This window comes from Talpa europaea (assembly GCF_964194135.1).
Source record: "Talpa europaea genome assembly, chromosome: 13".
NCBI classification, from domain to species: domain Eukaryota; kingdom Metazoa; phylum Chordata; class Mammalia; order Eulipotyphla; family Talpidae; genus Talpa; species Talpa europaea.
In genome coordinates this window covers 7,284,694-7,300,125 of record NC_140080.1, presented here as the reverse complement: position 1 = coordinate 7,300,125, position 15,432 = coordinate 7,284,694, and the positions used below count along the sequence as shown (strand labels likewise).

The following is a 15,432-nucleotide window of genomic DNA, read 5'->3' as shown; positions in this document are numbered from 1 at the left end:
ATCCAGAGACTTAAGGGGGAAAAGCTGGAAAGTGGAAAGAGGTGGGGCTTTGATGCTTTTCAGGGTCATGCTTCTTTATGCAAAGTATTATTACTACATATATTACTGAGACAAATAAAAATCGATATGAAAAGTTCCAGGCAATTAGTAGTTGCTCAATTAAGCATACTCATTATTTTGGAAGCAAATTGAGGGGAGATCTGGAATGTGACTGGGGTTTCAAAGTAGAAGAAAAATTCAAAAGAGTTCCACTGAAGCTTGCCAGTGATAAAGAAATTAAGTTTTACTAACATTTTGAAAAGTGGGTGGCTAGCAAGTCACTATGGAAATCTGTGTGGAGGTTCCTCAGAACACTAAAAATGGGTCTACCATATGATCCAGCGATTCCACTTCTAGGAGTCTACCCAAAGAACACAAAAACACTAATGTGAAAGGATACCCACACTCCTATATTTATTCCAGCTCTATTTATAATAGCCAAGATATGGAAACAACCAAGAGGTCCCAAAACAGATGATTGATCAAGAAGATGTGGTATACATACACAATGGAATACTACTCAGCAATCAAAAAAGAAAAATGCATGCCATTTGCAGCAACATGGATGAAGTTAGAAGGAATTATGCTCAGGAAAATAAGTCAGAGAGAGGAAGATAAACATCAGATGGTTTCACTTATGTGCAGAATAGAGAGAAACCAAACAAAAGGTCAAGAAAAAGACAAAACTTGCAAGCTGACCATAGATCTGAGGTCTACAGAAGGGATGGGGTCAAAACAGGGGTGGGAAGAACACAACAGACTATGGTGATGGTTCATGGGTGCTGTGGTGGTGGGAGAGCTATGGGGACTACACCTGAGGGGAGAAGCCAATTACTGTACAAAAATGAACAACGATATAAGAAAATAATACAAAAAATAACATAAAACTGAGGTGCTAAAAGCATGCATCAGAATTACATGCGCTTTAACACCTATTTCCTAGCCCTCCCCCGCAAAATAGTTGGTGGACAGCAGCCCCTTACTTTGCCTCTAGGTGAGATGGGTACTGGGTGCAGGTGGCACCTGAGGAGGCATTCTGGAGGGGTGGATGATGATCTCACTCACTGGACTGCCTCCAGCTGACTGTACCGCAGTCCATATATATGAGTTAAATGCACTCACACGTCTACTATCACAAACCATAGATTCTGAAATAAATGACAAGAGGGATAAAAACTAAAAAAATTTCAAGGCAAAGTTTTTTTTTAATAACTGTCAAATGTAAAGAGTTTAGACATTTCCCTTTGATAAACAGACCAAGGTTCCAAAAGCATCAGCCTTTTCTCTTAGGACAATAGCTGAGAATGGGATCCGATCCAATAGAAATTTTGAAAATATTTTTCAGATAATAAGGGCTGGAAGCATTTTCATCATTGTGACTTTCATACCAATAATAACGTTATCATATGTAAAAAGGAAAGCTCACACAAATAAGGAACTTTTAAGCTGTTTAAAAATCTTCTCAAGGAAAGGTTTGAATGGGTTTGGACGTCCTTTGTTAAAAAATAATATCTTTTGATGAATGTGCTGAAACACACAATTGACGCTAAGGAGAATGGGAATTTACTCGCTGAATTTCCACAAGCGATTTTTCATAACTGGTGGATGGATGGAAATATGAGTAGCATGAATTAATAATCACAGCTGACTTCTCTTATTTGCATCTACATATCATGGAGGCATAATTTTTTCAACCATTACAGTCATTTAAACTAAGTACTGAAATAAACTACCCCAGACACATCTTCAAAGCACAGTGCTAGCGCTAAGCCAAGATTTTGAAATGAATTAAACATATTCACTCTTTGCCTGAATAAGAAGGTTCCCATGTTAACAATGCTATTTAAAAAACTATTTTAAATTATTCATTTAATCTTTGTCTTCTTCTTAAATTGCGGTGCTTTAAGACATACATGACATTATAATGCTCAGTGCATGCATATTGTTTGTTAAATAAATGTGCACCAGGGTGCCTGCTGGAAAGTTTTTGCTTTGAGGATGAACAATAAAAAAATTAAGGACAACTGATTCAGAATGAATAGATTATAGGACAATGCAAATCTCTCTGTATAAACTCATCCTTAAAAAAAAGAAAGAACGCATTTCAAGGATCCATGAATTTGTTGAGCTTAAAGGGTTTTAGTGTCTGCCTTTGAGGGTGAGAAAGACGGGCAGGTGACTCCTCACCGGGCAGTGCTGATGGCCAGCTCCAGGAGTTGGGGGCACAGCCCAGCTCAGCCACCTTCACAGCAAGGCTCTCTGGTCCAACCACCTCCCCACACAAATGGGTATCATATTTTCAGGCCTCCTTGGTGGCTCAAGGGGTTAAGACGCAACCTGTGAAGCTCACAGCAGCCACTGCAGCACCAGTTTGATCCCCAGCCAGAGAGCTACCCACATGGTGCAACAGACCTCTCCTGACTCGCCCGCCGCTCCCCTCAGCAGTGTATTTCAGTCAGTCTGCCTGTTCTGTTCCCTGCTCTCTCTCTGGTGGATCCTCTCACCCTCTCACGCATCTGGACTGTGCCCCAGCTCTTATATAGATAAAATAAATCTTTAAAAAAAAAAAAGATACTATGTTTGGAAGAACATGTCCTAGCAAATTTAATGAGAGTGCCACTATTTGACACTTGTGGACACCAAAGACACCACTTTTCACCTGGCTCAACCTAAAATAAACAGCATCAGAGAGACAGAAATATATATCTAGAGATAATATTCTTGCTTAGGGTCCTCACTTACTTAACTAGATGACTTGAGAGGTAATGCTATTTGTGCTTGCTTACACGAGTGAATAAACCTATCTCTAGGATTGATCATTTCTGTGCCCAACACTTGAACCTGCTCATTTTCTACATGGGGAGCTGGGTTGCACTGCCCACTTGTCTTACTTGGATCAAGTCCCCCAAAACTTGGCTCAGGCTTTGGGCCTCATTATGGGGAGATACGAAATTCGTGCCATTGGGTGGGCCCGCATCAAAGGGATAGCTTGCATGCTTGATTCTGTGGCAACCGGAGTTTCGTTGGTAGAATTTTAAGGACAAGTCACCATTTTAATTTATCTCCCATTGAAACTTGAAAGTACCGTATTAAAAAGACAGTTTTTGGCAGAGTTTTCGAGCAGGGTTTAAATCCTTGGTGATTTTAATCATACTCTACCTTACGGTCTGAACAAACACAGGCCTGGGGACTAATATTTGTCCTCCGAGGGCCCCATTCTCTCAGCGTTCACTTCTCACGTATTAAATGAAATTTATTTTTGATGATGCTAAACCTTTTGTTTCCCTTTTGTCCCCCTAAAAGAACTATAGTGTTCAGTAGAGGAAAATAAAGTTTTACATGTTGATAACTGGAAAATGTAAAATGTCTATTCTAATAAATTCTGTTCTGAGTGCAAAAGCCAAATCACATTCACAGGAGGGGCAGAGGACAGGTTATGGGACTGCGGGGGGCAGAGGGAGGGGAAGGGAGACCAACCTGAGTGGGGGTGTGGGCACTGCATGGAAATTAATCAGGCAGAGAAGAGGGGGCGGAGTGTCTCAGGAAGGGAGAAGAGCTGTGTGCAGGGGAAGCACCGCAAGAGCGTGGGCTGGAAGGAAGCCATGTGGTCAGAGAGAGGAGACAAGGGGAGCAGAGGGAAGGATCTCCCCTCACAGGGTTGGAAGCCTGCCCTGGAGTTTTGTCTTCCCAGCATCGTGCAGTGTGAGGGCTGGATGTGCAGTTTGCAAAAAACACTGTGTGCATAAAGGGCATAGAGGAGTTGAGCAGGGTGAATGTGAGAGACGCCCCAGAAAGCAATAGCAGGAGCCCAGGGAGGTGTCAGTGAGCTAGGGGAACGGCAGTGATGTTGGCAGAGATGAACTTGGGAGGCAATGAGACACTGGAACTGGCTGGACTTGGTGATGGGGTGCATGCAGCAGGCAAGGGAGAGGAAAGTGGTATGAATGACTCTAAAGTTTCTAGCTTGTGCTGGGGGGCCGGGGAGTGGGGAGAAGCCTCATGGTACCACCCAATAGAAGCTAGAAGAGGACCACAGCTGGGGGTGAGCAGAGGACCACCGTGAGGTTGAGGCCCTTGGCAGATCATATGCATGGGGATATCAAGGCTCAGATGTCAGCTGCTGGTCCCCGGTTCCTATCTAAAGTGATGGCCTCACCGTCCTCCAGGTCACTGAGGCTGGAAAGTGGCCATCAGCACCCACCCCGTACATCCAGCTGTTCTCAACCATTTATTCCGTCTCTGACTTCAAGAAGCTCCATCCTGGCTAACTCTTCATTCCCCCAATCTGGCACCCTCCCCAGGGGACCTCATCAAAACATGTATTGCTTATTGCAATGTCAGGAACACCAGCCATTTGACGGGAACAGTCCGTTCTAAGCCAGCTCTGCCATTTTCAGATCACGGAGAGGCCCTGAGGGCCCTAAATGACTCGGGCAAGATTAGGTGCCACTTGGGATCCTCTGGGCAGTGGCTTCCACCAACAAGGACAGAAATGCCCTACGTTCTAAAAGCCACATGACCTCACGTTGTACCCCTGATGGGAACCAGCAGATCTGGACCTTCGGCATATATTCTTGGAGCATCATTTTCTAATTGAGGAGAGGGAATCATCACACCTCCCTTTAAGGGTGGTTGTGAGAACAGGAAGAACATGAACCTGCTCCATATGAGGTGGCCTTCCTGGGGGCTGTCCTATTCTCCATCCTGGAGGTTTTCCAGAACGTGATCTTCTGTTTCTTCTGCATCTCTCTCAAGGCTCTATGTCAACTGTCTCGCAGGTGGGAACACTCTATAAGATTTTGCTGAATGAGGGCCTCTTTGGAGGGACAGAAGTTAAAGACACAGCACTATCAAGCTATCGCCGGCCACCGGAGCTCGAGTTCAATCCCCTGCCAGCCAGGGAGCTTACCCACATGGCACAGCAGACCTCTCCTGTCTCACCCGCTGCTCCCCTCAGCAGTGTATTTCAGTAGGTCCACCTGTTCTTCTCCCCACTCTGTCTCAGGTGAATTCTCTCACCCCCTGCACCTCTGACTTGTAACCCAGCTCTTGTATGCATAAATAAATAAATTTTAAAAAATTGCTGAATGAACACAAGAATACAGTTTACCTTTACTTTGCCTCTCACATTCTGATGAAAAAGTTCTCAGCTACTAAGGTCCTACCACACACAGTTACAGGTAAAAACCTCATTCGAGAAAATCAGTTGCTAAAAGAATCCTAACTCAAACAGCATCTCTACTGCTTTTGAATTCTTCTTTCATAGGAAAACTCAGACCTGAGATAAGTGGATTTTCAGTTAGTTTTAAAAATATCTATTAACCCATAGCTTATTCAGGGGTGACTTTGATGGTCCCCCTGGATTGAGCTTCACCCTCTTACTTAGTCCTCGCACTACTTATTTTTCTTTGACTTGACATTTTATTTCCTAGCAAATTCATATTTTACTTATCTTTTACTAAAGACCCTTTTAATGCTCTCTCCTACATCAACCACAATAGACATTTTAAATGCATTATTGTAATGACCATTCTTACATTATTCATGTTCATGTTTGAATTTTTGATCCTCAAGTGGTTTAAGTAGTTAAAAAGTAAAAATATCAGCAAGTTAAAGGTACCACGATGGTCTGACAGGACATATTAGTGAAAAAAATTTCCTGGAAGTTAGAGTTATCAAACTATACTCATCCACAAAGGTTTTCACCTATCATAACATAGGAAAATAACTAAACACTGGGCCTCTGTGATTGCACAGCAGGTTGAATGCCAGACTGTGAAGCAGTCCACAGACTCTGCAGCACAGGTTCGCTTCCCGACCAGCCAGGGAGATACCCACATGGCGCGGCAGACCTCTCCTGTCTCACCCACTGCTCCTCTCAGCAGTGTATTTCGTCAGTCCGCTTGTTTTGCACCCCGCTCTGTCTCTGGTGAATCCTCTCACCGTCCCACGCCTCTGGCCTGTACCCCAGCTCTTTCATAAATAAATAAAAAAAAAATCTTAAAAGAAACGAAAATAACTAAACACCGATTTCTTGTGATCTTTGTTCAAATCGCCAGAAGGTGATAGAGGTCTTTCCAAAAATATTTATGATCAAGGTCTATTCATTTAACAATTTTCATGGTGGTAAAGTTGAAAAGAAAATGGAAAATATACCTTTATTCTGAGGTTGCTTCATCACCATAGACTGTGCTTTCGTCAAAATATTAAAAAGGTCCCTGGGCCTCCTTGTAAGAGAACTCAGCGGGTCCAGGTTCACACAGGGAAGAGGAGGGTCCAGTCACCCCCCCCCAATACCAGGACCTCCAAATCTACAGGGAACAGATGCGTAAAACCTCAGCTCATCAACAGCTCATCCTGCAGCCCCGACTGCCACAGACGTGCAAATACAATCGTGATCTTTATTTCTACTTTAAAAACTTAATTTTCCTGTTTTTTAAATTGCACAGCACTCATTCTGTTCCGTGGCAAGTGAAAAAATGACCACAGGGGCCTCCACACAAGGCTGCCTGCCCCCTCCATCCCCGAGCATCTCAGCAGCAAGATTTCCACAGGGGAACTCCCTGCGCCCGCAGAAACTCCAGCTAAGCAGGCGCTGACTCTAAACGCCTTCAATACTTTTTGAAAAAATCCATCAAAGCTTTTGCTGAATGATATTTATAAGTGCCTTACTGTTCTCTTTCAAAACCTGAAATGCCCTTCGCCGACACTTGAAAAAAATTGCTTGTGCGTTTCATCTTTCCCTCCGAGAGTGTAAACATTGTTTTGAGTGAAAAGCACTGAAGGAGTGCTGACTTTCCCTTGAAATTTTATTTTTAAATCAGAGAGGGAGAAAATCCTTTTTCTAACTAATACTAATAATACAGGTCAAAGTGTCAGGCGATAGACAATTAAATGCAAAACAAAAAAGGTTCCCCGCTCTTTTTCACAGCACAATGGCCCTGGAATATAAATTACCAATGAAGATGAAATAATACTTCAAAGCCCGTAGGGCAGGGCAGGGCAGTGTTTACAAAGTATTTTCTGTGGCATGATGAGACATTGAGGATGATGGTAACCCATGGACTGGAGGGTGTGACTGAATAGTCTCAAACTAGCATGAGGTAGGATTTGAGGTCCCTGCCGCCTGTGACCCCACGATCGGCTTTGTTTCACAAGGGCAGCTGCAGTTATCAACAGATGTTTCAGCAATAAATAATTGGTATCATCTCGGAAAAGGCCCATCTACCTGGGGAGAGGGCATAATACCCAAAGCACTGCCCAGCTATTACAGGCACATTAATCTCCCATCTCTCCAGGTTCTTGGGGTGCATCCTGCAGGTGTTTTTTCTGGGAGAGAGCGGACGAACTCTCTCAAGTCGGCAAGCTTTGTGTGGCGTGTAAAGGAGGTTGGCCCCGGCCATAAATTTCTGTCTGTGGCCACACACCAAAAGAGAAAACATTGGGGGTGGGGTAGGAGGACAGGAGAGGAGCAGGAGGGAGGAGCCGGGAAGGCGGTGGCGAACAGAAAGCCGAGCACAAAACACTCACAAGTTCTCCTGATTCAGTTCAGCCCGAGAGAGTCACATTATTAACCATCCCTGATGCCACCAACTCAGGAGCTCCGGGAAAACAGTTGTGGCTGACTTACTTTTTCCCTATAGAGTCTATGTTTAACCTAGATCTGGTGGAATTAACTTAAGGACGCCGTGTTCACACTCCAAATATAATGCAAATTCTCAAGACGAAGGGGAAAGTTTGTATGGGAAGGATTTGTTTCCAGATTTAAAAAAATAATAATTTATGAAAAAACCGTAAGGAGAGAGCCCATCACCGAAAAGACGAACTCAGCAGCCTTTAGCTACTATGATGTCAGAACAGATTTTTGAGATTGGTCAGTGCTAAAAGCCGGGGCACCCCTCTTCAGTAAAGCCCAATATTGAGACACAGCAGAAGGGGGGCAAAACAAACCACGGCGTTTACTCGGGATACTTTTAACACGCTGAGATGTGCAAAGCAGCCGGGGCTCAGAAGAGCCTGTCTCTCGGGGCTATAGTTCTCGTATTTACAAAACAGAGTGGTTTAGTGATTGTGCACTTGGGGTGCGACACAATAGGAAAGCATCCTAAGAGCCTTAAGGAGGTGTGGTTGCTTAATTTATGGCTTGCTGGGTAAGCTAAAGAGAATGATGCTCAGAGTTCAAAAAGCTCCCAGGTTAAACACATTAGGGGCTCCAGCAAGCCTAATGGGCTGATTCCCGAGCCGCTGAGCACCGCTGTGATCTGGGCACAAATTCCTTGCCTCTCTCTGCCTCCAGAGGCGTGACCTCTGTGCCATAAATAGAGGGGAGCACGAGGAAAAATGAAGGCACCCTTAAAAATATCTAACCTACGAGCAGCTTGTCTCCCAGCTGACGCTGACCCCCAAAGGTACTCAGAAGTTTTTGCAGACGCCACTTCAGATTTTCAGCCAGGAGAGTGACGCGGACGCAGCTTTGAAAGCAGTGAGCTGGAAATGGCGGGATGGAAGGAGAGAAGCAAAGCCCTGGGGACGGGATGGCTGCCACTCCATCTCTGGGAATTCAGAGGGACCTTCAAAGGCCAAAGGTCCCGGGGACGAGTCCGGTTCTTGCCTTCTGTGGAAGCTCTGGCAAGTTCTCCCAGGCCGGCGGGCAGGTCACACCGGGCTCTCCAAGCAAGTGAAACCACCACAGGCTCTTGGGGACTTGGCTCCTGACAAAGGTCCAGTGCCCAGAATTGAGGGGAAGAGGTTTCTCTCTGCTTGGTCTCCTACAACCTTCACGCTGGGGTCTCTTTGCCCCTGGCCTTGCTCCTTCTCCGCCGCCCCGCCCAGCTGTCTGCCCCTCTCCACCTCGCTTCCTGCTGTCCTCTTTAGCACATGGCTGCCCAAACTCCGCGTGCTCCAGGGTCGTCCGGAGGGCCGCGTGGCCCTCCCATCCTGACAGCCGCCCCCACGCCCCAGGCTGGGGCCGGCAAGACAAAGATGGGCCCCAGGGGTCTGAATTTCCAACAAGTGTCCAGTGACACTAGTGCTACAGAGCCTCCCTGCCTGACCCAGGAGTAGCCATGGCTGTTCCCATGGACAGTGGTTGCAAAAAGTAAATAAAACTAAATACTCAGTTCAATACTTCCATCTTCCTCGCCACTCGTCAAGGGCTCAAGACCCTACGTGGCCGGGGGTCAGTGCCAGGCAGCAGAGACACAGAGCCCCTCCCTCAGAGCCCCTCCCTCTGCTGGGCACCAGCCGACAGCCCGCATCTAGGTCCTCCACCTGGGCTGCCAGGTCCTCGCCTGAGCCTCCCCCGGGGGAGCTGCAGCGGGACAGAGGATGGAACTCAGTCACAACACGCCACTCCCTGGCCTGTTCCCCGAGCCAGTTCATGGGCTTGCGCCTTCATTTCTTCACTTGTAACTGGGGGGTGACAAAGGCAACAGAGCCTGTGCGCTGGTCTCAGGACTTGACCGTGCCCGCGCAGCACAGCGAGGCTCTGCAGGGACACACAACGCGGCCCTGTTGGGCCCACGACCCCCACTCGCCCCAAGCACGCTCTCCTAACCCCGCTCGCTCACCTCTGAATTCTTTCCAAGTACTCGCTGAGCTTGGCCTGCAGCCCCGGTTGCTTAACTCTGGTCTGCTTGTCTGGGAGGTGGGAATGGGGCGGGCCTGCTATTAAGTCTACGAAGTCCCCAAGGAAGCTGTTGTGTGGGTAGAGAAGAGGGTCTTTCCCTTCTTCGTTTTGATCAGGAAAGACAATGCTAGACATTGATTTGGAGAGGCTCAAAACAAATCTTATGTAAAGCGATAAAATACCCGCCCCACTGTCATCACTTGTAATGCTGGATCTCCAGACAAATATGTATTTTTATGTGAGAAAAAAATACAAGTTCATGGACTCCCCTGGTAGTCACGTACGAGAATGCAGGTGGAAAACAGTGCTACCAAATGAGCTCAGCCCCGAGGTCTTGTGCTGTTTCTTGAGACTCTCCTGCCTGGGATGGAGGGACCCACTCGAGCAATTTCCAGCAAGTGAGGTGAGGAAAAAGCATGTCAGTGACTTTGATTTGATGCTTCCTGAACAGCCCGATCACGAGGAGACAGTCAACAGCTTAGAGAGCAAGTCACATGGGTGACATGGCGGTGAATTCATTTTTCACAGCCGCCTAGCTTTTGCAAGGTGCCATTACAAAAACATCCTCTGGGGGCCCGCCCTTGTGGTGCAAGGGATTAAGCACAGCACTGTGAAGATATCCATGAGTTCGATCCCGGCCGTCCAGGGAGCTACCCACATGGCACAACAGACCTCTGCTGTGTCACTTGCTGCTCCCCTCAGCAGTGTATTTCATTACATCTGTCTGTTCTGTTCCCCACTCTGTCTCTGGTGAATCCTCTCATCCCCCCCGCCCCGCATGTCTGGCCTGCACCCCAGCTCTTGTATGCATAAATAAATAAATCTTAAAAAAAAAATCCTCTGGGGCATGCAATAAGGACTCCTACTCTGCCACTCCAGGCTACAGGTGCAGAGGCTCTCATCGACCCAGCGACCACCCTTCCTCACTTGTCCTGGACTCAGCTTTCCAGCAGAAGGGCCATGGGCAAGCAACACTTTTGTAAAAGCCTTTCCCCACATTAGTCAATCTGGCAGCGCTGCCCATAAGGCAAGGGCTGTCTTCTGCCTGCAAGAAATTTAATCTGTGAGATCACTTAGGGGCCCACATGCCTCACTGGGGGTGACAGAGGAACAGGTGGCCTCCCTACCAGCAACTGTTGCAGCCCGGCGCCGATCACGTCCTGCAGGTTTGTTTTGTCCTCTGGGCCCACGGCCTCTTTGTACTGCCACTTCTCAGGCACGAAGGGCCACTTCATTTCCTTTGCCTCCTGGATCAGGGTCCTTAACTCGCTGGGGAGTGACGCTGAAAAGGTCAAAGTGCAGGTAAGGAAATGGCAGTCAAAGAAAAGGCTGCTGAGGTGCCAATGTTATGATGAAGCACCCCAGGGGCCAAAGAAAGGCTCCTACCTGTTGCTGGCGGGTCTAAGCTGTGGCTCTGACTCAGAGAATAATAGTGAGAAGCTATCTGTCAGGGGTGGCCCGGGCCTACTTTGCCCTACAGGTAAACTGGGGTAGTCAGGCATTAAGAAAGGGTTTTAGCAGGAAGTAAACACCAGGGACTATCTCTGCATGAAGAAGCAGAGAAAGGAATGAAGGAAATATTATTTCCCCTGTAAAATGAGAAAGGAACAGAGGTGGGGTGGATGAGGGGCTGGGTGGCTGGTTATGCAAAAGCCCATTTGTACAACTTCTTCCTTCTGAGACCTCACCTCGCCTGCAACTTTCACTGTGGGCTACACCTGACAGTAGACGACGGATACAAAAAACCCAAATGCAGTTTGGGTTGGTACCAGTTTTCCGTGAGATGGTCCTGTTTCACATTAGTAAGAGAGATACGGTCGCTCTCTCTGTGGTCACCAACCTAACTCCAGAGTCCATGTTCTCTCTTCCAAACTTTGGAAACACAAAATGCTCTGAACTAGGACTTTTCTTAACTTTGGCACCCAAATCAGACTTGAAGTGACTACAGAATATAGTCTTGTTTATTCTCCGAGATCAGTCAAAAGTTTTGCTGCAAACATTTCAGTGTTTGACAATGGACACTGCCTGCTTCTGCCCAAGTTGAATGTGGCTGACAGAACCTTCCCAACATGTGAAAAATATGGAACTTGGAGCATATGGGACTCTAAGGTCTGGATAAGGGAAGATGGACCCATTTATCTGAGTGCCAGCTGTCAATCTAGGCACGTGTCTTGCAGACACTTCGGGATCAAGTTATCCCAAAACTGAACTCATCACCCTTTCCCTAAATCTGTTTCCCCCTCAATTACCTAGTTTGATGAAGGTCACTACCATTCGCTGACAACTAGCCTTTTCGCTCTAATCTAGACTTCTCACTCTCTCATCCCCCCGGAACCCATTTGGCAGTTAAATTCTGTGAATGCAAAATCTACTGCCCGCTCTTCCTTACCCAAATGGCTATTTCCAATCTCTCTGAGCACTCCGTCTGCCATATCACTGACCTCCATTTTATAAAAGCATGGTGGGCCAGACCATTGCCCTGCAGATGTTTCTCTAATGGTTTTACACATCCTGTCCTCCTGTCTGAATTGCCCTCCCTTCCCTTCATGGTCAAGCTCAGGCCTACTGACCTCGGCATTCAATGCAAACTTTGCCACGTCTCATTGGTCACCAGGACCTACAGGTGCCCGCCCCTTCCAGCCTGCAACCTGCTGCTTTGTAACCCCATCTATCCTGCCCACTGGAGTGGGCGCCCCAAGGCAGAAGCATTTTTGTCAAACACAACGTGATGGGTAAAAGAAGGATGGGTCGCAAGTCTACAGGAGACAAGCTAACTGGGGCGAAAGAGTTATGATAGAGAGAATGAAAAACAAAAATAAGAAAAAGAAGAAGATGAAACTCTGCCTTGGCCCACGATGCCTTTTTGTGTCCTCGACACCACCTGGGCAAATGAGAGGCAGCCTCCTGAGGGGACGGCAGACGTGCCTCACCAATGAATGATCCAGAATGAGCCCTGAGGAACATTACAAATGGCACTTACAAATCACTGCCCTGACTCAGCAACCCAGAACTTGGGGGGGGGGGGGCCTGGGCCATAGCATCCCCCAGGAACAGCAGAGCATTGGGATTCGGGTCAGAGTCTGCTAGAAAGCCTGCCCTGTTACTCCAATGACATTTCATGCTCTGAAAATGGATCCACTGTACACACAGAGGAATTATCCTAAACACTAAAAAACAGTTAGGAATGGGGTGACTTTTCTGTCCTGTTTGCTTGTCCGCGTGTACTTATCAAAGTCCCTTTCACTCTCAAAAGTGCCTCAGGCAACTACTATATTATCTGCCACAAGTGACAAGCCCAGAAGTCCAGGTGTAATGAAATGACAACAGAAGTGTGATTTCTGGATGCACAGAACTCCACCATACTTTGGCACAGAATCACTTAAATATTTTCAAACTTCTCCATGCTAGGGAAGAGCATCCACTCTCTGGGGCTCCTTTCGCCCCCTCTACCCCACCCTGCCTCTACACACTTGCCGGAGCGTGGAGAGTCATGGGGCACACCAAAGGAAAAGACATCTCCAAAATACAGCTAAAAAATATCCTTCCGATTGGGTTTCAGTTCTTTCTCTCTGGAGATTGCTCGGGCGAGTCACCTGCGCTGTCAAGGACAATTTCAGAGGGAAAAAAAGGGACCGGAGCAGAGGAGAATAAAAAGCCAGTGTAGCGTGAGAGTCAGCCAGCTCACTCCGTCCCAGAAGTCGCCTTTCCCTTGGAGCACACGCAGGTGACAACACTGGTGGCCACACCTGCCAGACACCACCAGGTAAGGGAAGGACTGTGGCATCCGATGGCGCCGGGGCAGGGCGTTCGGGCCGAGCTGCCATGACGAAAGGCTCCTCCTGGAGCTTCCTCGCCTCTGGTTTATTGGACAGAGACCAGAGCCGCAGCGAGCACCCCCTGCCTCTCTGACCACTTCCTTCCCCAAGTAGCTTACCTGAAGGGCCATAGCTAATTGAGTGATTTTGCAGCAGTGATTTGCCTTATCTGGAACTAAAATGATTATTTCTCCCATTCTGCTGCAATTGGAAAGAAAAAGAAGAAAATGCTCCCTGACTGAGGGCTCAGAGGCTTCACCAGGGAGAACACAGGGCTTAAAGGAATTTGGGCTGAAGATACAAAGGAAAAGGACAGACTTTAGCAGAAATAGCAGAGCGCAACAGCATGCCCTGGGGAGAGCTGGGACCCTCACTTGAGCTGGGTACCTGCTGTTCTGTTAGAGACCAGGTAGCCTCTGAGAGCCCCTGAGAATAAAGTTTATTCTAATGCTAAAAAAAAAAAAAAAATCTAAAGAAGGAAGGCTGCCTCTCCAAAGGTAGCTACAGCTTTCAGTTTCTAGACCTCGTGATTGAAACCACCACAAATGAGTCTAGAAAATGAGCAGAAACCACGTTCTCCTAATGATGTTGCCTCCTAATGATGCAAGAAGCATTTATCAGTAGGAGTGGATTTATTTTACAAACGGCATGTGAATTTGGCAGAAGAATTGTATTGATGATCAAAAAAAGGGAGTGGGGGCTGACGAGATGACGTGTTTGCAGAAAGCGTGGATGTCTATGTGCCTGGTGGGCACAAAAGCCTAGGATGAAAAAAAGTATGTGCGACCATTCAGAAGTTGCTTCAATTTTTTATTAATTGAAATTTACGTGCACCAGCCCACTTGGACCCTTTGTTCTTCTTGAACTAAACTGTTTCTTGTAGCCTCATGTTTACTGAAGCCTAAAATTAGAACTGACAGCAATTCACTACAACAAAGTGGGCTTCCTCCCCGGCCCATCCACCTGCAGCCCGTGTCCCATTCATGCCCCAGAAATCCACTCATCTCTCGGTGGTCATCTGCCAAGAGAAGAAAAATAGGGCAGAGATGGGAACGTGTTGTCCGGGCAGGGGAGAGGAGGGCGAGCCTGCTGGGTCCCCTACGCCCCGGCGCCTCCGCCAGGACCTCACCTCTGCACCGCTGGTCCTGGCTCTCGTCCTCTTCTGACACAGCTGACGCCTCCAACAAGAGCTGGTCCAGCACCCGCTTGCACTCCTGCAGCCGTGCGGCCACAGCCTTTTGATTATTCATGATGATTACCCTCTCTGCACGATGAGCTGGGTGTCCCTGGGTGTACGGTGATCAATTACCTAGAAGAAGACATCGATTCTCAATAAAAGGACCCCTTCAAAGCTTGAGGTACCTGGTGAACAAAGAAGGGAAAAGATGATTAACTGAAGCATCATCAATTATCCGTGAGTCTCAAACAGGGAGGGATAATAGGACGAATGCATGAAAATACATGGCAGCCCCCGAGGACTTGATTAGGGGATTATGTGAAGTGACTGCAGGCCGGGTTGGGATGAGCAGCTTCTCGAAGGCAGCAGAGTGCACGGGAGACCTTGCTTCTCCATGGTGGGGCCTATGGGCTCACAGGGAGTCAAGGGAAATGAATATACCCTGTGATTTATGTCTCCCACACACGTCCCGCTGGTGCCTCTGGGTCCCACACTTGCTGCTCTCATCACCCACGCTGATTGTCCCCGTGTCGTATTCTCCATGGCATTTAGCATCATATAATTTGGGCCAAGCTAGGCAATGACAGATGCCAAATTTAAAGCACTTCACAGCCAGGCACACTGTTAAACAAAATAGAGAAATGATATCCCAGAAACCCAATTTCTAGATCTATCATATGGGTGTATGGTTTACTTATTTTACCATGAACATACATGCCCCTGAGATATTTCCTATGTGAATATCAGTAAACCGTCACCTGCTATTCAGGGGA

The 15,432-nt window shown here is 47.3% G+C and overlaps 1 protein-coding gene across 1 annotated transcript in view; it reads right to left on the bottom strand.

Annotated features, from left to right (window-relative positions):
- Window positions 1–14,732, bottom strand: part of ALPK1 (alpha kinase 1) — a gene marked incomplete at both ends in the record, with an annotated part of 48,066 nt that extends 33,334 nt beyond the window's left edge. Inside the window, 2 exons of the mRNA XM_084251997.1 lie at window positions 10,795–10,949; window positions 14,612–14,732. Coding sequence (XP_084108123.1) covers window positions 10,795–10,949; window positions 14,612–14,732 — 276 coding nt within the window. The remainder of the gene's footprint in view (window positions 1–10,794; window positions 10,950–14,611) is intronic.
- Between the last annotated feature and the right edge of the window lie 700 nt (window positions 14,733–15,432).